The sequence below is a fragment of the Megascapheus bottae genome, chromosome 22 (assembly GCF_031878675.1).
Source record: "Megascapheus bottae isolate mThoBot1 chromosome 22, mThoBot2.hap1, whole genome shotgun sequence".
Classification (NCBI taxonomy): Eukaryota; Metazoa; Chordata; class Mammalia; order Rodentia; family Geomyidae; genus Megascapheus; species Megascapheus bottae.
Window position 1 is genome coordinate 17,078,615 of NC_143530.1, and position 27,875 is coordinate 17,106,489.

General features: G+C 38.7%; 2 protein-coding genes across 4 annotated transcripts; one reads left to right on the forward strand and one right to left on the reverse strand.

Moving 5' to 3' along the window:
- Positions 1 to 2,161: 2,161 nt before the first annotated feature.
- On the reverse strand, positions 2,162 to 7,293 carry Trim38 (tripartite motif containing 38). Its single transcript, XM_090355402.1, has 6 exons — positions 6,889 to 7,293; positions 5,680 to 5,775; positions 4,321 to 4,551; positions 3,379 to 3,401; positions 3,167 to 3,279; positions 2,162 to 2,685 (listed from the first exon to the last, which is right to left on the reverse strand). Exons 1-6 carry the CDS (start codon positions 7,291 to 7,293, stop codon positions 2,162 to 2,164), a joined length of 1,392 nt encoding a protein of 463 aa, XP_090211528.1.
- A 6,228-nt stretch (positions 7,294 to 13,521) lies between these two features.
- On the forward strand, positions 13,522 to 27,042 carry LOC150048309 (sodium-dependent phosphate transport protein 3). 3 transcript variants are annotated; one of them, XM_090355403.1, is made up of 12 exons: positions 13,522 to 13,619; positions 16,550 to 16,660; positions 18,224 to 18,435; positions 19,522 to 19,755; positions 19,838 to 19,925; positions 21,652 to 21,738; positions 23,331 to 23,449; positions 23,560 to 23,721; positions 24,189 to 24,321; positions 24,397 to 24,544; positions 25,507 to 25,597; positions 26,659 to 27,042. In XM_090355403.1, the coding sequence occupies exons 2-12, from the start codon at positions 16,633 to 16,635 to the stop codon at positions 26,791 to 26,793; spliced, it is 1,437 nt and encodes a 478-aa protein (XP_090211529.1). In that variant the 5' UTR covers positions 13,522 to 13,619; positions 16,550 to 16,632; the 3' UTR covers positions 26,794 to 27,042. The 3 variants fall into 3 exon arrangements, with proteins under 3 accessions (XP_090211529.1, XP_090211531.1, XP_090211530.1); XM_090355405.1 differs by having other exon boundaries at positions 25,507 to 25,631; positions 26,659 to 26,750; XM_090355404.1 differs by having other exon boundaries at positions 13,616 to 13,683.
- The last annotated feature ends 833 nt before the right edge of the window (positions 27,043 to 27,875 follow it).

The following is a 27,875-nucleotide window of genomic DNA, read 5'->3' on the forward strand; positions in this document are numbered from 1 at the left end:
TACATATCTGAACAGAGAGGAGATAGTTAATTGTCTAACCCTCTGTCTTTAGTCCCTCTCCCCTTTTTAAAAAAAAGGAAACCTGAAGGGCCAGGAGTGTGGCCTAGTGATGGAGTGCTTGCCCAGCATGCACAAAAATCAGGCTTTGATTCCTTGGTACCACATACATAGAAAAAAGCCAGAAATGGTGCTGTGGCTCAAGTGATAGAATGCTAGCCTTGAGGAAAACCCAGGGACAGTGCTTAGGCCCTGAGTTCAAGCCCCAGGACTGGCCAAAAAAAAGAAAAGAAAAAGAAAACAACAACAAAAAAAACCCAACCGTATTAAATAAAACCTGATTTTAACTTGTCACTCCTAAATAAATGATTGTCAGAAGTCTTAGTTGTAGCCTACAGGACTAAGTTCTTGCTAATGTGTGCCCAAGGTAAACTGGAAGGTCAAAGGAAGCTACAATGAAAGGTAGCTGAGACACTGTCAATTCAAATTCATAAGCTATAAACATTAAAGAACTTAATCTGGAATCCTAGAACTTGTAATTCATAAGACATGAGTTCAGGCAGCTTAGAATCAGTGTTTCCAGGCAATCAGAAAAGTAGGAGTTGATATGGCAAATTGAACTATAAGATAGAACCCGAAGTAAATGATTAGACAATTGAAGAGTGTATAAAGAGATTGGAAATATCCGTCTAACAAGAGCGTTACACATGCTTGATATACACCTTAAGACTTTACACTCAATATTTTGTTCCATTGTTAGTGAATTTACAGTATTTTCTGTGTATGTCTGTGTGCTAGTACTGGGCCTCAGCTTTCCCAAGCTCAAGGCTTATGCTCTACCACTTGAGCCACACCTCTAGCTCCAGAATTTTGCTCAGTGGAGAAAAGATTCTCTTGGATTTGTCCAGCTTGGAGCCAGGCTCCTACATTTCAGCCTCCTGAGTAGCTAGGATCATAGGTCCATCTCTGTACTATACATCCTGAAATGTATACCTGTAATCCATAGGTACCTATTCTCCAAGTAGGTTTAAGGTTTGGATTTTTATTAGGTATAAGATATGAAGAAGCATGTTAGGTATGCTGTCATCAAAGCTTTTCTTTGCAAAGGAAAATATGCAGGAATCATGAGTGCCAATTCTTTTCCTCCCTAATAGTTATTTTTTCATGGTGCCTTTGGATGTGATTATTAATAACCCAGGGTCATCTCAAGTGTCAGTGTGACATCAGAGCAAATGAAGCCATGCACAGACGGTTGGGATATATGTGTTTTGATGGTTGGCAGCTGGAAGTGTGTTCTTGTCAGTATTCAGCCTTTGGCTTTTGCAAGCAAGCAGTATTTCATGGACAGGAAAAGAGGCTATCACAATTTGGGGATTCAGACTGGTGACACCATTGTTCCAGATAACTAGAGGTCAAAGATGGATGTGCCATTATCAGGGAATAGCTAGTACCTATATAAAGCCTGTGTCCTGAAAAGCTTTCTCAGTGTTGCAGAACTCAAGATTTACCTGAATCAACAGGTATGGTTGGAAGACTTACGACTGTTTTGACTTCCTTGCTCTTTTTTTTTTTTTTGCCAGTCCTGGGCCTTGAACTCAGGGCCTGGGCACTCTCCTTGGTCTTTCTCAAGGTTAGAGCTCTACCACTTGAGCCACAGCAGCATTTCTGGCTTTTTTTTTTGATGTATATAGTACCGAGGAATCGAACCTGGGTCTTTGTGCATGCTACCCAAGCACTCTACCACTAGGCTAACCTCCTGGGTCTTTTCTGCTCTTTTATTCAGCTGCAAGAGGATTGCTTGCTTTCATTCCCCAGTTCAAACTGGCATCAAAGTGAGAGTATCCAGATATTCTTACTCTAGCTATTGCATTACTCAATATCCAACCACTACTGAGAGCCTAAGCCCCAAATCCTCTAAAGAAATATACAGAGGACCATGTATATTCATCACTCTCCTGCTTTCCCCATATGCCCACCGCTGAGAAAGACATTCAGTCTTTATATTTATTAGTTTAATGTATGTTTATTAAATAAATATTAAAACATCTTTAAAAAAGGTCACCACTAATCTAGGTACTACAAGAATCGGAGTGAAGAAAATGAACCAACTACCTGCCTGTGTGGAATTTGATTAAACAAAGAAAAAGAAACCATGTTCCTTTCCTTATTCATCAGGTGGAGGCAGAAACAAAGGAGAATGCTGATAGAGCTGGAAAAAGGGCAAGAGAGTATCAGAGAAAGAAGCCTTTGGGAAGGTAAAGATATGGGAACCAGTGGTCATGTTGTAAAAACAAACAAGTCCTGCCTCATAGTCTAGAAAAATTCCTACGACCAGGAGCTGCTCATTCAGATAAAGAGAAGTCGGTGTAGACGTGAGTGCTATGTAGCTATTCTCCTTGTGCAGCCTGATTGTCCAGAATCCAAACTCAGGGTTCAGATTCATGTCAGTGCCCCTCTGTACATTTTTCAAACAAACTCCCAAATCCCAGCCAGTTCCTTCTCCAACATCCACTTCAAAGTAGTGTCTTCCTGAAGTGAAGCCCTCACAGCCCAGGACACAAGGAAAGGCAGTAAATCTTCTAGATGAAACCTCAAGGTATTTCTTGGTGAATCCAAGAGTCACTTGTCTCCGGTCATCAGAAAGAAGTAGATCAGGATGTGCGGTGCTTGGATCAAGAGTCACATTGTCTGCAGAATAACATAAACCACCATACAATCAAAATAATCTTGGAACGGGGGAGATGATGAGGAACACATTATTTGCTATTAAGAAATTGAATGAATTGATTCATTTTGCCAGTCTCAGGAATTAAACTCAGGGCCTACCTAGCACTTCCTTTCATAATGGTATTCTAGCATTTGAGCCAAGTCAAACACAGTATTTTTAAGACTGCCCGTCTTCTCAAATCAAACTTTGTTTCTTAGTAGGTATGTGAGCCAACTATGAAATGAAAATCATTATATCTGGCTAATCAAAGGAGACCAGGATGTGGAAGGGTCTGCAGATATAACCTGTATGCACTGCGTAATAAGAATGTAAGCACGGAAAGGTAAGGCTGACAGTACACCGAAAACAAGGGAACACGCTCTGGCTGAGAAGCTGCCCAGGACAGGAAGTAACTCTGATTACTCCCATCCATAGCATTTAGAGATGGTTGAATTTCCATACCTTGATAGCGCCTTATGGTTTTCTTCACATCAAAATAAAGCTCAGAGACATTACACATAGTATGTATCTCCAATGAAAAGTTCTCAGGGTTTTCCAGCTTCACAGCCGAACTCCTAGAAGCAGCAGAGGGCACAGATTACCTTAGTGTTACATTCCCTTCAGATCCCTCTGTCTTCCACGCTGCCTTCTTCCCACAGTCTTTCAGGGCTTACCTGACCAAAGTATCTTTCACACCCTGTTATGGAAAAAGAAAAAGAAAAACAAAAGGTGAGCATGCTAACGTCAAACGTTCATGGGCTGTTTTCTACAAGCATTCCTCTAAAGGAAGGAGAGAGAGCTACCCTGCCATAAATACGGATGGACACTCAGATGGAGTGATTCCCACCCCAGCCTCTGGGAAGACTTAGTCAGAGTCTGTAACCATCTTGGGGAGGCCCAGCGGGAACTGTAATGTCCACAATGACAGCAGCCTATGTGCTTTCTAAGGAGAAGGCTGGGAACTTTCTCATCCTTCCTGTGGCAAAACTGCCTTCCAATGAGCCCAATTACAGATCACTTATCACACAGGCCCTTTGCAGGTCAATTTAACCACAGCCTGGGAAGCTGGGACCCTGAGGTCAAGCAGCAAGTATCACAGGGTGACAGAACACACATGCTCTGTTCTCAGTCCTGGAGAGTCACCACCACCAGGGCCTTTTGTGGAGCCTAGATTATGGGTCTCAGCTATTTATTTGAATAAGAGACACTCATCATGCACCTGCATGGAACATGACTTCTACAAGTAAATAAGGGAACAAGTCAAGCTTCAAGTCGGCTACCATACTGTCACCATTTGTCACCTGGAACAGTACTTTAGGAATGAGTCTTTAATAAGAAATATGACTATATGGAGCAAGGGGAAAACAGGGGCTGGAGTTAGCCCAGGGTTCCATTGGCCTCTGTACATCTGCATAATGAACAGAAAGATTTTTTGTCATCTAGTGGAGGCCATCTTGATGATACTAATGCAGCACCTGAAAGAACATTACCTTCCCTCCCCAGAATAATGTGCCATTTGGTGGAGGCAGGCCTTGACAACCCTTCCATGCTACCTTACCATTCTCTCACCAATCTAGTGACACACACCTTGGCCTTCTTCAGTCCCACAGCCTCACCTGAAGCATATTCTGGACTGAGCCTTGACATTTTGCCTCCAGTTCTAGGATATGGCTCTTGAGTTCATTGCTCTTCTGCTCCAGTCTGGCCTCACTGCTCCTCATCCTCTCAAGCATCTGCTCTTCTTCTTTCTCCAGCTTCCAGGTATAAGATTTCTCTTCTTCACGCAGAAAGCTCCGGAGATTCTTGAAGTCAGACTTGATTTGTTGTTTTCTTATGTTTATATCTCTCTAGAGTCCAAATTACAGATAAAAGTACAGTGACAAACCAAATATCTGTGCTTATAGGCATGAAAAATCAAAATATGGTATAGAGAATGAAACATTGCCCAGCCTCAAAGAATGAAACTCTGACTGAGGCTACAACAAGGATGAACTTTAATAACACTCTGCTAATAAAATGATAGAAAATAGGGCATGAATACTATAAGTACTTGTAGTAGTTAAATTCATAGTCACAGAAGGCAGTTGCAGTAGTTTCAGGTGCTGGAAGAAAAGGAGATTGTCAAATCGGGACGGTATCATTTTAGAAGGTAATGTAACAGAGATGCACATGATGTTGCTAAATGTGAACATCCCTAATGCCTCAGACTTCTATATTTGCAGTCGTTAAAAAAGCATGTTTTGTGTTCTATATTTTAGCTCTCACACACAAAAAGAACATGCATGATCAGCTACTGTGACACAATTTTTCTGTAAGTCACTTCAACTTGAATTTCCCAAGTGCCAGTTTCCTGCTGGCACTTGTTTGTGGGAGAGATTGTCTCTCATTCCCTGCAGTTGCTAGATTTTCTTCTTTTTCAGCCCACATTTGGAGGGAGTTGGACCTGGAATAATAGGTACCTTAATCCCCAAACCTGGAAGCTAATCTAGAGTTTGAAGTTACAAGTGCATATCATTGCAGTTCCATGTAAAATACTTAGTTTTCTTTTCTAGCCTCATCTGAATGCTCTCTAAGGTTAGTTTCTGACCCCAGAAAGCTGAGAGTCAGGGGCTGCAATTCAGTGTCTATATAAGCAAGTAAGAAGGTCGATGCCTACACACCAGGCTGATGCATTTAAAATGTGAAAGCCAGTGAGGCTAGTTCTAAGGGATTAGACACAACAGTTCTGCTTCTCCGCTGTGAAGTTATGAAGAATCCCAGCCATTACTATTGGGAAGATTGAAGGATTTGGTAAAGAAATCTCAGACATGAACAAATCATTGTATAAAAGCAGTGGACTCCCCCCCCCACCCCTTTTTTGCATTTCATCTGAAGTGACATGGTGACAAAAAACCATCAGTGTGTGTTGTCCCAATTCTCTGTGTCTACACTCCAGAAAGATAAATACTTTGAGAACCAGGAGCTCAGATTCTTACCCTCCAGTCACTTCTTCGTATTGTTATGAATATCTTTTGATTCACACATTCCTCTTGGAGTTGATTCAAGTTAGCCTTAGCTTTCTGGAGTTTTTCCTGAATGAAAAATTAGATAAATTCAAGCAATGAAATCCTTTGTTACCATAAAATAGCAATCCCTGAACTCCCAAGTTATATTAAATTCACAGTAAACACTGAGCTCTTTAAAAATTTCCTAAGGAGTATGCTAAGAGGCAGAGTATTGTATGTCTAAAAAACATATTGATCATCTCTGCAACTCTGAGCAGTGGTGCTGTATCATTTAGTATGTCTTTGCTGTAGAAAATGAGGATTAGTAGGTCGTGGAAATGGTTTTCTAGTCTTATATGTTAACCTAGTATCTTGGCCATGTAGTTGATGACAGCTCTGCCCAGGGTAACATTGCACATACAATATAATTATCTAAAGGAAGACCTTATAAAACTGGTTTAGTGATCAATTTAACATAATAACATAATAATATCAATGGTTAATCACACATTCACTATTATAGGTATTATAGGTATTTCAGAAAGGAAAGACCAGAATGACAACTGAAATTATTAGACAGATTTCATTAAAGAAAGGTAGTCCTGAAACATTTTGGAAAAAAATAGCATCAACAAACCAATTACGAGGACTCAGTGTCCTTATCAAGCTTTCAGTTATTTCCCTAAAGCATTTCTGTTTCTTTTTCTTGGTGCCAGTACTCAAGACCTATCCCTAAGCTTTTTCGTTCAAGGTTGGTGCTCTACTACTTGAGGCCACAGCTCCACTTCTGGCTTTTGGGCAGTTAATTGGAAATAAGAATTTTATGGACTTTCCTGCCCTGGCCAGTTTGGAACTGTAATTCTCAGATTCCAATCTCCTGAGTTGCTAGGACTATAGGTATGAGTCACTGGACTCTAGCAAATCAATTTTTTGGTTTGGGGACAACATGTCATAGAGTAGGGAGAAATTACTCATGGCATGCAAAGAAGGGGAAAAGTCTGCCTGCCTGCCAAATCAAGATGAACACTTTAGGCTTGATTCAGCAAATATACATCATAATCTGATTTTTACCACCAGCTATCACTTTTGGTGAAAGTCATATGTCAGGTTCATAGCCTTAGGCTTCAGGCTAGGCTTCATGCTCTCTTGCAAGAATCATGAGAGCAGGTATTTGCCAAGACCCCGCACCTGCCAACTTACCATGTAACCCTGGCATACATCCTCCACAAGCACTGCAGCATGGCCTTGGTGCTGTGACCGTTCACAGCGCCAACAGATGAGCTGGCCTTCATCTTCACAGAACAGGTGAAGCTTCTCTTCATGTTCCTCACACAGGATGTCCTGGTCTATTTTGATGACTTCAATTACACTTTTCAACTCTCTGTTGTGCCGGAGACTCTGTATACTAAATGGGGCCCGGCACAGGGGACAGTTGAACATCTTCTGTGCAGATTGCTTTTGGCTTAGCTTCCTAAAGCAGGCCGTTATACATGATTGGCAGAAGCTGTGTCCACATTTGATGCTCATTGGGTGAGTCATGAGGTTCATGCAAATGGGGCACATAGCTATTTCTCTCATGCTCCTGATACTAGAAGCTGAGGCCATGGATGTTCTTGAGATGTTCCAGGATTGGATCTAGTAGATATGAAGCAGGCAGGAAGTTCCACAGTGGTAGAAGTACACCTTACTTGAGCTGGCAGCTACTGGCCTCCACACCCCCTGGAATGAAGAAACAAATTAGTATTTAGAAAATAAGTATTCAGATACTTTGTCAAATATGGCAGCTGATATCATGTAGAGGCATTTCTCTTAATGGAAACTTGATCAGATTTAAAATCCAGTTTGATATTCCTAATTTCATTGGCTTAAATACCACTTGTGCCTAGGGGGTAAAAGATGGCAGATATAACCAAGACAACTAGAAAATTGATTTAGTCTTCTTGTATCCCAATGTTAAACTGAGAAAAAGAAATTTCAGGACCACAGAGTGAGAGATTGTTGCCAGTGAGCAATTATTCTTGGAGGCAGAGCGCCTTCGGAACTAAGCACTTTTAAGTATTTTCTGAACACCCAGGATCAGGACTATCTCTCAGGAGATAACGTGTAGCTGGCCAAGTGACACAAACATATTAGTCTCTTTACCATGGGTGGTAGCTGCTTCTGAAAACCACCCAGGTTCTTCTGGTTTCCCCTAACCTGGGGCAAGTTTGTCTGAGAGCAGAGAGGAATTGGACAGAAGTTCGATTTGTGTCATTTTACAGGGATTCAAGGAACTTTATTAAATAAGCTGTTTTCTCTCAAATTAAGACCAAGCTTCTGGAGAAAGCCACCAAGATTTGTTATAAAAATCTTCACTCCCTGGCAAATTACTCACACTCACACACACCTGTACACACACACACACACACACACACACACACACACACACGCGCGCGTGCGCTCTCCCACAAGGATTCACGAAGGGCCTCACACGGTTTTTGTAGTCTGGATCTTCTGTGGTTTTGTGTCACAAAACCCTGAGTACTTTTACCATAGGCAGTTGGGTTCTGTTACCAGGAAATACACTCCCCATTCTTCCCTTACCTCCCCTCCTTCCACATTGGCACCGTGTATACCTTCACTCAGAGGACTCCAGTGTGGATCTGGATCTTTCCTGAAAAGTCAAGGATTTGCTGCTAGTCCTCTCTCTGTGTGCCACTTCCTGAAATCTTGAAGCTTAATAAGGAGTGAGTTCAGAAGTGAAAACTGCTGTGGGAGGGCATTTAGGGCTAACGAAATCACTCACATCATTTACACTTAATTTTCCTGCAAGGAGGAGGAAAGCATAGGAAAAACTGCCTTCTTTTAAAGCAGTAAGTACAAAGGTCCAATTAATAATGCATAAAATTCCTTGTGACTCTATAATGGAGTCTACCTACAAGCAGGAGAACTTCAGAGGCCCAGTTCGTACCCAGATGCGTGATCTTGTTTGCCTATGTACCCACCTTAGAAATACAGTACACAAGCTTTCTTAGATGACTATTTTAAAAAGCTCTTTCTAGGTTGTTTCTTGTTCTGTTCTGTGGAGGGCAGAAAAGGAGCAGGAACAGCAGTGGGCTCATTAGCATCACAAAACTCTCCCAGCCAGCTCCCAGCAGCAGCTTGTTTCCGTTGCACTCTTGGCTCCTCTGCCCAATTTCAGTACCTCTTACCAGCTGGAGACAGCACCCCAGGATAGAAAGCAAGAGCCCAGAAATGAGGGCCCTTATCCTAGGTTCCTGTGCTTTATGCAAAACAGAATGTAGGGTTAAGTGGTCAAGTTCTGAGTGTGTATCCTTGACTTCTCCACTTCAAAAATCAGAGCAAAGTTCAATCACTAACCAAGGTAGGATTTATTATTGAATGGGAAAATTCACTGAAATATGATCTTATTACCCATACAGCTTCAAACATAACAAGCATATGATGGGTGAAAAGTACACAATAAATGCTTGGTTAAGGGCCGGGAGTTTGGCCTAGCGGTAGAGTGCTTGCCTAGCAAGCACGAAAACCCGGGGTTCTATTCCTTGGTACCACATACATAGAAAAGGCCAGAACTGGTTCTGTGGCTCAAGTGGTAGAACACTAACTTTGAGGAAAGCCTAAGGACATTGTTCAGGCCCTGAGTTCAGTCCCCAGGACTGGAAAAATAAGTATGTATATATATATATATATATATATATATATATATATATATATATATATATATGATGGGGGGCAGAGTGAGGCCGGATGCCTGTATACCTTAGCTAGCTCAGGAGGCTGATTTAAGGATCGTGATTGGGAACCAACCCTGGCAGAAAAGCCTGTGTGATTCAAATCTCTAATTAACCAAAAAGGTGGGAATGAGGTATGGCTAAGTAATAGAGTTCTAGCCTTGAGGAAAAAAAAAATCCAAAGATTTATTTTAGGCCCTGAATTCAAGCCCTGTACTGGCACCAAGGAGGGGAGGGGAAGTTGGAAAAGAAAGGGCCTAGAACACAGGAAGTAATAGGAATATCATCTCCCGCTTTTCTTTCCATAAGATACTAGTTATCATCTCCCATACAATACTGAACATAAAGTGTAATAGTTGACGTCTCATGGTTCATTTCTACTCTGAAATGAAGGGGTAAGCGTAGAGAATGCTTTCAATAATTGTCTTGTTATAACCATTTCTTCCTCATTTACAAAATATTATTACACTGTACTTTATTAGCTTTTTTATAGCTTCTATTGATACCAGAACATTCTATAATTACATCTTTCAATTGTTTCTACCTTTAATATTTTACATAACCAATCCAAGGGGCTCATTATGGAAAGTATGCTTTGCTGGGCTTAATGCCTTCTAGAGTTTGTTAATATTTTCACCAATAGATGGCACTCTTACATTTCAGTGTCACAGTTATATATAGCTTTGCCACTATGTTATCTCTCATCTCTTTTGCTGTCCCTTGGTTATCTCATATTGTTACAATATCTCACTTTGTTATCTGATATATTGGATATATTTGTATTTGGTTATTTGAAATTGGATAGGGAAGGGGGAAAGCAGGATGAAGGGTGAAGGTTGGGGGGAGGGAAATGGGGACCAAGACATGAGAAAGGGTATCAATGTATGTGAATTAATGCACTGTTGCTAGTGTGAAACAACACGGGAATGGGGAGGAACACACAGGGCCAGCCTGTAGTCCCCCAGAGCCGAGCGAGATGGTAAGTATTGATGACCCAGCCCTCCCCAAATTACTGGGGAAGAAAAAAAACCACACCAACAATGCACCTCCTATCTGGCAAATATAGCGTAACCCTTCTATTAATTACAATAAAAAATATATAAAAAAAAAGAAAGCCTAAATTCTTTTTACTAATTTTAAAGCAAATTTACTCTTGTCATTATAGATCATAATAAATGACTCAAGCTAACACATTAAATTTTATAGAAATGAACAAACTGAATTTTAGTTTTAAGCATATTTACTCAAACAGTGAACATTTCTCTAACATCTGCTCTATAGCAAACAAAACGTAGACTTCAGGGTTAAAACAAATAAGTAAAAAGATTTACTTGCTTTAAACATTTTCAGAAATCTAAGTTTAAAACAAAATAAAACTACTCCATTCCAAATGGTGTAAAATGGTAAGAAAAAATGCTCAGGCTAACAAACCAGCCTGTGATTCCTGCCAGATCTGGATACTTCTGCAGAGACGATAACCACTGAGCCACACATGGTCTAAAACAGAAGTAAAAGTTCACCATGAGAAGAATGTAGTCCAGGAATTCCAGATTGTAGGTGGACATAGCAAAGAAAAATAATATTTTTGAAGTTCCAGAACCACAAGCATGGAGACAAGAAATCTATAAGCAAAATCAGGTTTTAATAAATCTGGGAATGATACAATGAAGTACCTAGCAGAACTTACATATCCTTCCTCCTCTCTTCCTTGCTCATTTGCTGATGGAGTAATTGTGTGGATATGGAAAGTTCCAGACCACCACTGAAGCAGAGTACACAGGTAAGGTAGGTATTAACTGACCCTTCATCTTTTCCTTATTTCAATTCAATTCTTATAGTATTCAAATTCAATTTTTTTATAGTATTTAGTTTTCCTAGTCAAGAGTATACCAGTTTGTTCATTTAGTCATATCCTTCTTTTTTGTTGTTTATTTTGCCAGTCCTGAGACTTGAACTCAGGGTCTGAGCACTGTCGTTGGGCTTTCTCAAGGCTAGAGCTCTAACACTTGAGTCATAGCACCACTTCAGGCTTTTTCTATGTATGTGGTACCGAGGAATCGAACCTGGGTCTTTGTGCGTACTAGGCAAGCACTCTACCACTAGGCCAAACTCCCAGTCCCTTCTTTGTTTGTTTGTTTGTTTTTAATTTTAAAAATGTTCTTTTTCTTCTTTGAGTCACAATTATCTTCTCCAAATTATACAGGGACCACTAAAACACATTTGTAGAGATGCTTTCTTCCATTGGGAAAAACAGTTGATTTCTTTGAACATTTCTTGTGTTTCTTGTGTTTATTGCATTTCCAGTCAGGCTAGTGAACTCCCTTTATACCTCTGTACTTTAATCACTGGTCATGTTGACACATCCAAACTTCCCACAGCAAGACTTTATGGCTCTATTCTTTCTGGAAGGTCTTTCCCCCTTGGTTACTGACAAATTTATTCTGCCCATGAAAACTGATCACAAGCCCCCTCTGAGAAGTCTTCCTATGACAACATAGAAAGTTTGGCCAGGTCCTTATCTGTTCTTTCCTAGTACCTTGTGCAAGCTCATATTGCTTGTGTTTGTTACCCTTCATCCTAGTTGTCAGATCCTGAGTATAGTCTCGGTCAGTGGACTTTGTACTCTATGGAATCATGAGCCAGGTATTTGCTATTCTCAGAAGTTAAGTACCACAGCTAGAATGTAGAATTTCTTTTTTAAAGGAAGCATGAACTGGAACTACTCTATTTGGGAATAACTGATAAACAGTATAGTATCAGAGAGATCTAAATTTTTAAGAATTTCAAAACTTTTTTTTTTTTGCTTCATTGCTCTTGTTTACATATGTACTTATAGTTGTCTTTTTTGCTTTTCTTGTTTCAGAGACAATGTCTTACCAACCAGGTAGTTGATACTGGCCTTTAATTCACTATCACATTGGGTCAGCTTTCCGATTATTTAAACTCTTTCAATTTAAATAGCTCGCTGAGTTGATTTATCAATACTGTGTTTTATGAAAATTGTAATGGTTAGGGAGGAGTTTGGATGAGCTACAGAAATAGTGACCCTTGCTGGTGAATGTTACTCAAGAATTTGTTTAGTAAACTACTCTGACTTGAACAAATACCATCTGAGTCTGTTCGGACATCTCTAACTAACTACCATAATATGCCTCAAGAGGGAACACAGCCCTCTCAATGCTTTGACTTTGGCCCAGTGAAGCCCATTTTGGATTTTTGACTGTAAGAATTAATATGTGTTGCTATAAGCCATCAAGTTCATAGCAACTTATTATAATACCCATATAAAATTAATACAGAGATCAAGAAGCCTGGCTAAGATCCTTTTGGAAGTTAAAAATAGGACAGACTATTCCAGGGAAGTTCAACTAAAGCAATTTAAAGATGATACAGCCAGTATCCCTCTTGTTTTCCCCTTGTTTCATGAGGTCAAGGTCAGAAGACCCAATAGCAACCACACTCCCACATTCACAAATACAACACAAACCCAATCCTGTCACCAAGTAGATGGGTATTAGGAAAGACATAGAAAAAAACAAGAAGGGGCACAGGGCAACTTTATGGGAAGTTGTTGGTTATCAGAATTCACATTTATTAAGCTGTGAGCGCCAAATGATTCAAAACAGTCTAGCTGACCTGAACACACCTCTTACTAGGGACATCTCATTTATTAAGGATCCTCTACTAGTTAGCAAATGTATTGCATTTCAGTAGCCCTATGATCCATTAAGTGACTGTTTGAACTCTTTCTCTGCTATTGCAGAAACTAAGTCAAAAAGTTTGAGTGACTTGTCCAAGGTCATAAAAAACACCAGGAAGTAAAGGGCCAGCTTGACCTCATCTCTCCAATCTCAAGAGCCCAGCTCTTTCTTTCATGCCTTCTTTCTTCCATGAGGCCTTCTTCTCAGGAGAAAAACTTGAGGACTAAATGGCTATGGCATCATTTAAAGTAGAAAAACGCAAGTGACATAGTAACAGTTGCAAATGAAGTTAAAAATTAATTGGTAAAGCCAAATCCAGCCTCTGTGCTCTGAGATCATAGGGTCATATCTGGTGGTGACTGACTCTCACATGGCTTATTATTTATCCCTATGAACTCCTGCAGCAGTGTTTGAAAGGGAAGAAGGGACAGAAACGCCCTCTTTTTTCAAATTAGCCTTCTAATTTAGGGTTTGAAATACTGATTTAATGGTGAAGGTGAGTGCTTTTCTTGTCTTGGTGTATGCCAGTGTACTTGGTGGACCATTTCCTTGAGGATTCCGTGAGTACTATGACATACTGAGGAGATGCAGTGGCTTTGGTTGTGGGATGTCATATGGGATTCAATCCAGCACGGTTTGAGTTTCGAACTGTGGTTTCTGATACTTCTCAGCTTTCTACACTTATTTGAAATTACTTCTCAGGAAAAGGAGAATATGACCAAAGTTAAATAAGATGGAGAGCAAGAAAACATGTATGTTTGTAGAAATGGTTTATGTGTTTTGCTTTTGATAGTGCTAAGAAATACTTCCCAGGAGGTTGTGGTTGGAACTTATCCGTAATATGCTAGAAAACTAGAGGGAAGAGATTCAGTAAAGATAACATGTTTCAACCTACTCAGAGCAAAATCCCAATTCAAAAGCACAACTCCAAGTTGGGAAAAGAGTACACCGGCATTTCAGAGTACTTCCTGAGCTGCAAGCCCTCCAACGTGCAATAAATGCGTAGTAGTTTTGTCATAATCCTTCCTTTTAGTTGCTCACCATTGGTGCTCAGGATTTTCTTTTCCTTTTTTTGTGGTTAAATTTGTAAATGAATTGAAAGCATGACATAGATGATATATGGGAATGATCACTTTCATTCCGAACTACCAAACATTTAGAAAGGTAAACAAGTGATGAGTCTGTAGTACTAACACTGAAAGACTTACTGCTTATATTCTCTGCCATTTGTAGCAAGATATCCCCTGCCCCATCCACGATGTGGATTCAAGGCTAGAGAGCCCACTTGTATAAGGAAACATTTAAAACCAATTTTGCAAGCAACCAAAAGCACTTTTATAAATGTATTTTTCCTTGATGAAAGATCTATGGATCTGAAAGAGCCTGAGTGCTGCTATCATGACAGTTAGCTGTGACTGCTATTTTTAATATCAATAATATTTTATGCTACACAATATTTTGTGCTGTCCAAGGCATGTCTCGTGCCCTTGTTTTCATTTCAAACAGTTCTGTAAAGTAATCATCTTCATTTTTTCTTGTGAAACAATTCAATCTCTAGGAGTTTATGAAAACTTTTTGAGGTTTACACAGATGAGAAATGGCAAAGCAGAATTCAGTCCCTAAACATCTACTCATGTTCTTTGAACGTCATGCCATATTTACTCTGAGTAAACCAGGAGACTCAGCTAACAAAGATGATGCAAGAAAGACAAGCTATCAAGAGAAATCAAAGCGTAGTAGAAAGGCAATTGTAAGGCATATTCTATGTTCTGGACAAAGAAAAATGGGGGTGGGGACAGAAATCTTTCTTTATGCATAAACCTTTATGAATAATGCATATCTCTCATTTTTTCTAAAAGACAATTTTATATGGTTTGATAAAATGTTTTAAGTATACAATTTCCCTATAATTATTTCACCTCAATTTTTTTTGACACTAGATTCACTACTTTATTTTGCAAGTATCACTCTTGAACGGAAATGTTTTGGAAGAATTACACATCCTCAATAGCATATATTTAGACTAAGAATTATTCAACTGTTTTTAAGGGCATACCAATAATTCCAGTGTTGACACTTTATGATTTCATAAGAGCCTGTGATCCTTTTAGAAATGTAACTTTCAGTATTCTGTCACAGAAAGACACCAGTTTAGAACAGATTGTGATGTTAGCCTGGTTTCAGTCTTTGTCTCTTGCAAAGGGGGGGAAAAAAACCCTGATATTTGAGAGTGGGTAAGACAAAATTCAAAGCAATACTTGAAATCATAAATGCTCTGAAGGGTTTTTATCTTTCCTATTTGTCAAAAACTAAGAACCAGAAGGAAAAATGACATAATAGGTTTATCATTACAATTCCACTATCATAAAAAGAAGTTTTTGTTTGCTTGTTTTTGTTTAATATTTAAAGCACAATTTAAAGTATTTATAATCATTGCATTTCCTTTTAGAATGTACAACTAAAATGACTTAAAATGACAGAAAATACCATCTAAAATACCTCAAAATAAATTACCTTACTATAGTTTAAGAGCTGTAATCTGGACATTACAAGACCTGGTGCTAGCTCTGTAAATTGTGTGGTTTGAGACAATTTCTCAAATTTTCTGCACATCAGTTTTCTCATGAACATTGCAACCAGAGAACCTCAAGTCTCTTTCGGCTTTATAAGGTTTTGTTGGAGAGATCGAAGGGGAAGTTTTTTGTGTTTGTTTGTTTGTTTGTTTTTTGCCAATCCTGGCTTGAACTCAGGGCCTGAGCACTGTCCTTGGGCTTTCTTAAGGCTAGAGCTCTACAACTTGAGCCACAAAAACTATGTATATGGTTCGGAGGAATCAAACCACCCATGCTAGGCAAGCACTCTACCACTAGGCCAAACTCCCCGCCCCAAGGGGAAATTTTAAGTAGTGCATAAGTGCTAGTACTGCTTCTTCTACGATTAAAAAGGCTTCCTTCAGTCAAGAAATACGCTCTTTTTATAAATGAGACAAACCCAATAGAATATATCTGGACTTCAGTTTGGAAACAAGATGGCTTCAGCTAGGATCTGAGTATTAGAGACCAGTGGGCTAAACTCCTGATATTATCCAGATGCCAACTCAGATCTGGACCCTGTTCAAATCAGAGATAGCTCACATCTATTCTGTGCGGATTTGTTCTCACTAGCAGTTGAACCTCTGTTTGGGTCATTGTAATCAAATATGAAAAATTCTAGTAATTGTAGCACTCAGAAAATCAGAATCCTGTACTTGTATTGGATCAGAACTTTTATGAATAATGAGTTAAGGCATAAATAACATCAGTAAAGCATTTGCCTACCAATGTAAGACCTGAATTTTAACCCAGAAAATTTCAAAGATAGATAGAAAGTGAGAGGTGGCAACTTTAACTATTTTCATGTCATATTTTGTATTATGTTTCCCCCTAGATAAAAGCTTGCCGTGGTGAAAGAGACTTGGGGCAGAGGGAAACTCCACCACAAAGTGTGGTACCATTTCCTGGAGAAGATAAATGGATAAGAAACCTACCACCAGGAAAGGTAAATTGTCTATTAATGTTTTCACTATTCTTCACATGTTTCCATTATGCTTTTCCTTGTGCAGAGTCCTAGCATAACAACAGACTCAGCTTCAGCCCTTGAATCTCTCATCTGCTGCTCTTTCTTAGGGGACTCCGCAGATTTCTTCATCAGAATTTGAGCCAGATGACCGGGGATAAGGATGGAATTAATTTTGAAAATATAATTTTTGTGTATTTGTGTATTTTCTTTTTCTAGATGATTTTATTCATTTATTTTAAATTATATTTTTATTGTTTTTAAGTAGTTGTACAAAGTTGTAACATATAAATTTTTAAGTACAAAACATCTTGATCGATGTCACTCTTTCATCATTCCCTCCATCCCTCCCAGCCCACTCCCTTTGCTCAGTTTTCCTAATTTCACTGGATAGGCATTGGATATTATGAATGCATTGAAAAAGTAATTTTTAAGCAAACTCCCAACCTATGTGAATCCCTCCTTTAATATCAGCCTAGAGGCAGGTTATTTCCTCTGACCATGTAAGCCTACAATAATATTAATTCATCTGTAGGTGACTAGTTCTATTCCTAAGCCTATCTGACTATTAAAGCTTATTTATTCCATTATATTTTATCTGTTTCCTCACAGATGCTTTCTTTATGTCTCTTTGGTCATAATTCTCCAGATATGCCAAACAAAACTTAATCCATTCTACACATAGCAACCTTTCCAATACTGGCCAATTGTTTTACTTTATGGGGAAATACACATAATCTTTCTTTCTGTATATTAAATATTCCTGTGTACTTTTTTACCAACATATATAATAAAATGTTTCTACATGAGAATTAATTCTTAAAAAGCTGAACATATATGAAGACAGGGCTGTGTGATACACAGTAAAAATATAAAGAAGTAGTGGTGTTAGTGGAAATATTCATAGAAATTTAAAGGACTAGCATTCAGTTGGGGATGGTGGTATATATTTTTAGTCCCAGCTGCAAGAGGTTGAGGTAGCAGTATCATTTGAACTTAGGAGCTCCAGTCCAACTGGAGCAATATCCTGTCTCAAAAATAAGGGAAGAGAGTATTCAAATTAGACAGAAGAAAATTACTGCCCTTTAACTATTTCAAAAGGGCATTCTTTTGAAAGGTATAACTCAAAGGCAGCCTTTCATGCATTAATTCAAGTGTTGTATCAAATAAATGTGCATGACCTGGGCTACTCATTGCAAGCACAGGCATGGGTCTAATGATGGGCTCTTCCATCATTTTCCCACTTATTTTATTTTGAAGTAATGTGACAGCAATACCTTGCATTTGGGCTTTTCCTCTATTTATGATGTTTCTTACATATCTAAACAAAGATCATATGTGCTTTTCTTAATTATAAGGTCTCAGATGAGTTGAGTTGAAAACAGTTGAAAATAGGAGAAAGGAAGTTTGTAGAATTGTTACTCTGATGAAACAAGACAGTGGTATTACATGATATCATTTGAAGTTCTGCCAGGTTTAACAGTGGGAGAAATGGGAAGAAGAGAGTCTCATTAAAAACTTATTGGCTATCTTTGTGTGATCTAGGTCCACATTTCTGTTCATTACGTTATGGGCTGGCTCTCATCATGCACTTCTCCAACTTCACTATGATAACCCAGCGTGTGAGTCTAAGCATTGCAATAATTGCCATGGTAAACAGCACTCAGCTGTATGGTTCAGCTAATGCCTCCAAAGAGGCACACTGGAGAGACACCCTCAACAATCAGAGCAGCTCTATTAAGGAACTTAACACAAGGGTAAGTATGCTGTACAGCAAGATTCTGTTGAAAGAAAGATTTAGACTTCATTCTTCAGACTACAGAATTATAACTTTTCAATTTCAAGCTGAAAAGGGCTGAAATTATTTTTCAGACATTGCTTGCCTCTGTAATAATCCTTTGCTATGATTACTATTATCATAAGGGAAGGCAACTGTAAGAAAAATAGGAAAAACTCTAAAAGGGAACAAATGGAGTAATAGGCATCTTCATTGAAGAACTAGTTACTATCTAGGATCAACTTTCTGGTTCCCTTTGAACCAACCAGAATCACTCTTAATTGCTGATTGTTTGATATCATCTCAAATGCCATGGCTTTTAATCTAGTTTATCTGATGAGAATGAATTTTCCTTGTCCTCTTCATACAAATCATACTCATTCTTCAAAAGATGGATCAAACACTGCTTTCTTTCTGGGACCTTCCCAAATTGTTCATGTCTTTCACAAAGTCCCTACTTATTCATGAATCATATGCCTTGTATTATATATGGTAATTTTAAATGAATACCATTACTTACTTTATGTTCTTTGGCTATCAATTTATAGTATGATACCATATGCTTACAGGACTACCAAACTTATTTATTGAGTTTTATCAGAAAAAGTGTGATTTTATTAATTTGTATGGATTTTAGGAATTGTCTCTGCCAGAACATACTTTCTTTTCAGTCAGATACACTTCTTTTTAATCAGAGTCTGATCTTGAAAAGAATTCAGTAGTGTTTATCTTGTTCTTTAAAATGATTACTGCTGTCACTTGACTCTTACAAAACAGTGAAAGAAAGCTCTTTAACAAATGGCTTCTTCTATTTACTTATTCCTATCATGTAATCATTGATTTGTATTTCTTTTCTTTGCCTCTCTTGTTTTCCTCTTCTAAGAAAAGCAAATTGCTAGTAGAATTAGATATTTTGGAAGAGTAGAATGTCTCAGGTATTAAAATGGTAAAAAGCTACAATAGCTATTTTATAGTAAGTTCTCTTCAAATTTAAAGCATTCTATTTAAAAATAGATTTTCATAAAAGGACTTCTTCACAAAGATTTTTTTTGTCTTTTTTTTCTAGGCCTCTGTATATCAGTGGAGTCCAGAGACTCAGGGTATCATCTTTAGCTCCATCAGCTATGGAATAATAATGACACTGATTCCAAGTGGATATTTAGCAGGGATACTTGGAGCCAAACACATGCTTGGTACTGGTTTGCTGGTTTCTTCTCTTCTCACTCTTTTTACTCCACTGGCTGCTGACTTGGGAGTGATTTTGGTCATTGTGATTCGGACAGTCCAGGGCATGGCCCAGGTATCAAGATACTTTGTCATTCTGAGTGGGTTGCAGACAAAATTGTACAAAAGTGCAAAAGTCTTTATGATTTTTATTGCAGGGAATGGCATGGACAGGCCAGTTTACAATTTGGGCAAAATGGGCTCCTCCACTTGAACGAAGTAAGCTCACCAGCATTGCAGGATCAGGTAAGGTTGGGTACATGGGTCAAGTTTTTCATCTCTTATTTCCCATCCGTTTTATGAATCATATGGGTTAGGCAGGAGGAGGACAATTGCTACTGAACAATTCAAGCATACAAGAAGTATTCACTTATAAAAACACTGAAACTCAAAAGCAGAAAGGACCATTTTGTGCTAGGATAGTCAAAACAGTCTTACAGGAAAAAGGTTAGAGCTTTAAGAATTGCATATATGTTAAAAAATATCCAGTGAATTTCATTAATACAATTTTAGCAAATATACTGAGGGGACAAACAAGGCCATCTGAACACAGATTGTTTAAAAACGTTGGTGTTATTCTGAGTTCTTTACACTTCTGAGCAGCAACTATGTGATGTATTATTCTGCAATGCTTATGTTCTAGAGAGGGTAGTTAAGGTGTGTAGAGATTAAGTAAATGGCCAATAGAACTGAACTAAGCCGTTTAGGTCTCAGTAACCTTAGGTCTCTAGAGTGTTATCACGTTGCCTAAATACATACTAGTGAGCTGTGACTGCAGTGAGTTTAGGGGACAAACCAAGAGATTTAGAGTTGGTTATGTTGGTATTGAGGAGCTCTTGAAGAGTTTCTATGTGATATCACCATTACTTATTAATGCCAATTACTTCCCATGATATTGTTGGGAGAAACATGAGGGAAGAACCACCTGTAAACACCTTAGAGTATATTTCTGAAAAGCAGAACAGATTTATGAAGCTTCTCACTCCTAGGTCTGACCCGTGGCTAACTCCTGCAGTCTAGTGCCTCATAGCAACTCTCTTGCTTTCTTGCTTCTTTCCATACCCATCGTCAGTTCCTCTTTTGTTTCCAGATAATCTCAGTTTGTCTTTCTTCTCTTACATGGTTTCTTCCAACCTTCTTTTCCCATCAAATGAATAGGATAGGATGCTGGGATGTTTTGCACTTAGTTCATGAAACTGTGAGGCACATGTCAGTAGTATGTGTACTGGATTTGTGCATATTTGGCATATATATTTGCATATATGTTGCATTGCCAGTAAAATGCATCTCTTACTGTGTGATCCTGTCAAATATGATTTTTTAAACTGAATCCAAAGTCTACATTATATTACATCTGTGAAACATAGTTTTGTTCACATTTTTCTTTCCTTTTGGACCAAAAGTTCCATGGAGGCAAGGACTGTATGCCTTTAAATATGCAAGTCATTCTTTTTCTCCACCTAATTTCCTATTACATCATAGCATAAAGACATACTTGTAAGCTGTGATACAAGGAGCTTCTGTGACAAAGAGTTTGGAGTGGATTACAGTGGCATTGAGGAGCCATTGAATTAGTATTATTCATTAATGCTAATTATTGGAGAAAATTGGTGAACAGAAACAATATCCTTATCACCTAGTCATTCTATGCTATGCCCGCCATCTCGCTGTTGGGACAATGTTTTTTTTTGTTTGTTTGTTTTGTTTTGTTTTGTTTTGCCAGTCCTGGGCTTGAGCTAGGGCCTGAGCACTGTCCTTGGGCTTTCCTCAAGGCTAGTGTTCTACCCTGAGCCACTGCACCATTTCTGGCTTTTTCTATGTATGTGGTACTGAGGAATCGAACCCGGGTCTTCGTGCATGCTAGGCAGGCACTCTACCACTAGGCCAAACTCCCAGCCCCTGTTGGGACAATGTTGATGGAGGCCACACAGTATCAACCTTTGTTATTTTTGTGTTTCTCTCCTGTCTTTAGGGGCCGCATTTGGGTCCTTCATCATCCTCTGTGTGGGGGGATTAATCTCACAGGCATTGGGCTGGCCTTTTATCTTCTACATCTTTGGTGAGTCACTTGCTAACAAACACTTCTATTTCCTGGACATTTATTTTAATATACACCTAATTTGATGTACACATTTACATTCTTCCATATAATAATAAACTATCTTTTGTCACATGGGAAATAATGAAAACGGTTGAGGATTGTTAGCTTATTAATGTAGTCTATACAACTTAATCTAACACCTTCTTGGTATTTTGGGGAAACCCTATCATGAGGAAAAGGAGTTGCCTCTTCACATAATGCCAACTTCTGGGAAATCTGTAATGTAGCACCCCCCCTTCTGTCCCTAGCATCTGTTCAGAATCTCTTATCACCACATCTGAAATGCCAGGTCTAGTAGTTATATGCCGTTATTCTGCTAAAGGTAGTCAAGTATACCTTCTGTAAATCTTCATATTTTGCTATAATTATTATTTCTCTCTCATATATGTTTAACTTATTCTCTACCCAATGAGTCATGCAAAGTTCATTCAAATGTCCCTTCAAGATGTATCCCATCAAATATAGTCATTCTATCTCTGTACTTCCTTACTTGTTATTATTTATTTCCCCTTTCAACTCTGTTGAAAACTAAATTGCTCAAGGCAAGAAATTCATAATGTTAATGGTCTTAAATTACTTTGGTTGTATACTATCTGAACCTTAGCTTTAAAAGAGTATCAAGCCAATAGGTAGGGAATTTAAAGACTGTTCATCTTGCAAACTTTTTTTTTCTTTTGTGGTGCTTGAACTCTAGGCCTGGATGCTGTTCATAGCTCTTCAGCTCAAGGCTAGTGCTCTACCACTTTGAGCCACTGAGCCATGTCTGCTTTTCTGGTGGTTAATTGAAGATTAGAGCCTCATGGTCTTTTGTGCCCAGGATGGCTTTGAACCATGATCCTCAGATCTCAGCCTCCTAAGTAGCTAGGATTACAGGCATGAGCCACTGTGCCCCAGTAGAATATTCTTCAAATGAGAAATTCCAGTAAGATAAGATTCTACAGATTATTCTTTGATTATAGTCCATAATGTCATTAAATATAATTCTTGGTTTGGATGGTTTTCTCATTAGTGATACAATTGTAACCATTGTCTTTCACATATGTTAACCAGATATTGTTAAGAAGTATTTCTTCTGGGCATCCATAATAGTGGTGTAGTTTGAAAACAAATAACACTGTCTTGCAAATGTTTTGAAATTTTTTCCTTAAATCACTGATTTTAGGGCAGGTTGGTTCATACATGTATAAATTCTCTTTGACTTACATTTTCTAAAACAAGATAGTAATATCTGTATTAAGTTGACACTACGAAAAACCCTATAACACTATAAACATTAGCATCTTCAGGCTAATTAATCAGCTGTGAAATGGTTCATGTCAGGCTCTTTTCAGAGTTTCTGATACTGACAAAAGGCAATGGTATATTTGAGAGGTAGGTAGCATTTTTAAAGCTTCAGTGGAAGAAAGAAGCTTGTAGAATGGAAAGGGGGAAATGAGAAAATTTAGTATTCGGGAATTAATGTGTTAGAGAAAGGTATAGCACTTCATGAGGAACTCCCTTCTACCAGTACACAAATCTACCTGAAAACTGAGTTTGTCCCTACTTCCCAGGTAGCACTGGCTGCATCTGCTGTCTCCTGTGGTTCACAGTGATTTACGATGATCCCCTGAAGCACCCATGTATAAGTGCCAAGGAAAAGGAATACATTGTGTCCTCACTGACTCAACAGGTAGAGTATGACCCCCTTTCTACCTGGGGGGAACCACACTTAAGTTTTCAGGGGAAGGGACATTCTCCTATCTATCCCAATTCCTATGTTGATTTGACATTTCCTTTCAGTCCAGTTCTCCTAGACGATCTGTCCCCATAAAGGCTATGGTCAGATGCTTACCACTTTGGGCCATTTTCGTGGGGTTTTTCAGCCATTTCTGGTTATGCACCATTATTATAACATATCTACCAACGTACATCAGTACTGTGCTCCACGTTAACATCAGAGATGTGAGTATACTTCCTAAGTTTCTATGAGAATGATATTAACAATCCTCCTGTGCTGCCTGTTATTTTCCAGCATTAAATCCAAGCATTTAGCATTTAAGAATGGCACTGAAATGATTTCCATTCCATAGGTGTGGAAATGTGACACCTAGAGGGCAGGTAACTTGCCTCAAGTTTTGCAGCTTCTAAGTGGTAAAGCTATATTCTTCGATCTGTGTCTTTAGCCACTGTACTAGATAGACTGCCATCCACAGCAGCTGATTCTAAAGTTTTTCTCAGACATTATTATCACTTTTCTTGGGGAGCCAGAATGATTCAGTACTGGCTCTTTTTCTTCCAGCCTGAGAAAGGACTCTGGTTTCTCTCCAACAACTCAACATTGAGCAGTAGAGTAATGGCTGGAGTTTCTGATTGGTGTTGGTGCTGTCTGCACCTGTGTAATGTCTTCCATATAAATTTCCTTCCTTTAGAGTGGGGTTCTGTCCTCCTTGCCTTTTATTGCTGCCTCAAGCTGTACAATATTAGGAGGTCAGTTGGCAGACTTCCTTCTCTCCAGGAATCTTCTCAGCCTAATCGCCGTGCGGAAACTCTTCTCATCCCTAGGTAAGCATAGATGTGTGGGCTCAGTAAACCAGTGTGATCTGAGAGGGCTCCTCATGCCATGTCTTCATTATCCAGGCTTACTCCTTCCATCACTTTGTGCTGTGGCCCTGCCCTTTGTGGCATCCAGTTATGTGACAACCATTATTTTGCTGATACTTATTCCTGGGACCAGCAACCTGTGCGACTCTGGGTTTATCATCAACACACTTGATGTTGCGCCCAGGTAAGGGATTTATGTATTTTTCCCCTTCTGCTGACCACTCCAAAGGTGTGAGATTTAGTCTCTCATTTATGTGTTTATTGGCCTGGCAGAATGACAAATAACTAGAAATGGCACAGCCATGACCTTGGGCGGCATATTTAGAAAAACAGTTCCCATTCCTGGCTAGTAATCATGTAATCATGTAGATAAAGTTTCTCAATCAAAGATTAGACTGTGTGTTTTGGGAAAAGGCCCACAGACACATGTTTTAGAAGTTTCCTCAGCATCTGTAGCTCTATGATGGCTACCGCTTTGGAAGGTACTTGCGATGAGCTATGCTCACACATCAACACATTTCATCATTATAACTAAATTAAGTAGATTCCATCATTACCTCTAATCCACGAGGAGTCTAAGGCCAGAGGGGGTTGTGTGGTATGTCTATGATGTACAAGGGGAGAGATAAGATTTGGACCCGCCCAATTTGGCTTAGAAGTCAACATACTGACTCTTGGGCAAACGATCTCCTACTCTGGGAGGTAGAGTGGAAAAACTCAATTCCCAATTTCTCTGGTTATCTTAGTTATTGACTTGTTGGACATGTGGTTTAATGGTTGGTAAATAAACATCTCCCTGAATGTCTTCAGGCAAACAAAAGGCTGCACTAGACAAAATGCTATTTCCTTTAGAAAAAAGCTTTATTAAATTTGAGTTGCTGCACACATTGTAAGTGGCTTTCTACATAAAAATCACCTGCATGGGGCCGGGAGTTTGGCCTAGTGGTAGAGTGCTTGCCTAGCATGTACGAAGACCCGGGTTCGATTCCTTGGTACCACGTACTTAGAAAAAGCTGGAAGTGGTGCTGAGGCTCAAGTGGTAGAGCTCTAGCCTTGAGAAAAATCCAAGGACAGTGCTCAGGCCCTGAGCTTAAGCCAGGACTGGCAAAAAAAATTAAAAATAAATAAAAATCACCTTCTCCACAGATATGCAAGTTTTCTCATGGGAATCTCAAGGGGATTCGGGCTCATTGCAGGAATCATCTCTTCCACTACCACCGGATTCCTTATCAGTCAGGTTGGGCATGTTATTGAACATCTGCAAATGGCAGGTATTGTTTTAGGCAATGAAGATAAACACTGTGTGCTCAAAGATGGTATGGTCTGATGGGGGAAGTAAGGGTCAATATCAACCCAATTACTCGAATCACTTCAGCCTTTAAATCAGACTCTGCTAAGCCAGGTTTTCCAGGGCAAGAAAAACAAAAGCTGAGTTTCTCAAAATGAATATATGACCAATTTATGAAAATAAGCAATTTGACTGTAAAAGATAGTATGTATGACTTCCTACTAGTAAAAAAAAGCTAATGACAGTTCATAAATATATCCAGAGTGATCAAGGCAGAGATGAAGAATATCATGAAGCTTCTATTCAATGAAAATGATTTTCAAAAATCACACAAGAGAAAGCAAAATATTCCAAGGCCAGTTTCAAAAGAGATCAAATAGTGGTTTGAAAGACTTTGCAGGGCACGTCATCAGCGAGGCTGAGTCAGTAGCAGGACGAGTAGCATAGCAAGGAAGATGAAAAGACAAAAACAAACTAGAATGGAAGAACTGACAAGAGTCAACTTACCAGGCAAACTTTGGTTTTGTTTTTAATACATATCTACATGACCTAATTTTCAAGTTAATTTTTGACCAAATGGCTAGAAATCCAGTGGACTGTAATGCTGTATACTAGGACATGCTGAGGCGGGTCACACAGACAGACAAAATATGAGCCATGTTGCCTTGAGATGTCCATCTAAGGAGCTGTCATACTTGATATCTGGCATCCAAAATAGGAAGGATATAAACATGAAATCCTAACAATACCTTCCTCGGCATAATTATGAGAACTACTCTATTTTGATGAATATTGAAATCCAAACTTTAGAGAAATGTTAGTGTAGTATAATCTTATTTTTTTTATTCATAGAAATAGCCATCTCAATTTAGAATGCAATGTGTATTTTAGAGTCATTTTGCCTCTTGTTCTCTCTACATTTGGAAAGACACAAAACATGAGATTTCTATAATTAGTAAAGAAGGCAGTTGCGATACTGTTAACTGTTATGGATTTGTTTTTATGTTCAGGATTCTGAATCTGGCTGGAGGAATGTATTTTTCCTGTCTGCTGCTGTCAACATGTTTGGGCTCATCTTTTACTTCACATTTGGACAAGCACAAATCCAAGACTGGGCCAAAGAAAGACCTCTCACCCGCCTCTGAAAGATCTAGTGTCACAAACTTAAATATAGTAATGACCTTTAACTTTTTAAACAATGCTTACTCGTTATAGGTCCTTCTTTATATTTTTCACCATAGGCATAGCAAGTCTCAACTCTGGCTGCATGTTAGATTTCCCTAGGGCACCTAAAAAACATATGGATACTTGAGCCCTACTGCAGTGATTCTGAGTGACTTATTTAGGGATGAAATTTATATACCATTAATTTATTTTTGAGATTCCCCAGTAGTTTCTAGCATATAGCCAATGACTGATACGTTGCTGAAACAAACTGAAGCTAATTTCTGTTGCCTTCCTCTTTGGATTTTCCTCTTTGGAAAGTAAAATTAAAATCTATGTGAAAATAATCATTGATAAATACTTTTATGAGTATGGTTGTAAACTGAGAAAATCTGCTGGAGTCTGTTGCCCTAATTGTAGAATTCAGCACAGGATAAAATTTTAAACGCTATAATCCATGTAATATGTTTATTTTTTACGCTTATTTATGGGGTTAAATTCTATTAAAATTCACATACTAAATTTAGACAAACCATTTCAGATTGTTTATATCAGGATTATTCCCATTGGGAAAGACAGATATTTACTAATTCTAGCTCAATCCAGGAGCTTAATGAACAAATGACCATGGAAAGATTCAGGCATGAGGTTACTAGAATTTAGGTAGAGAAATTTATAGAATTGGAAATCTGTACTATGAGGCGATATGGGAACATTTGGAAGGGATGAGATAGTTTGAGTCATATAATGAAAATGGAAGATGACGATAGAGGTAGCGGGAGGGAAGAAGGGAGGAAAAGAGGGAAAGAAAAGAAAAGGCACATAAATCACAGAAAAAATGAGTAACTGACTTAGTACTTCTAAAAGGACAATTTCTTTTATTAAGATATTTTAAAATGAACAGAATTATTTTATAAGTGTCTGTGCTGGTATTGGGGCTAGAACTCAGAGCCAGAGTGCTGTCCCTTAACTTTTTCACTCAAGGCTAATATTCTACCACTTTAACCACAGATCAACTCCCAGCTTTTTGGTGGTTAATTGGAAACAAGAGCCTCATAGACTT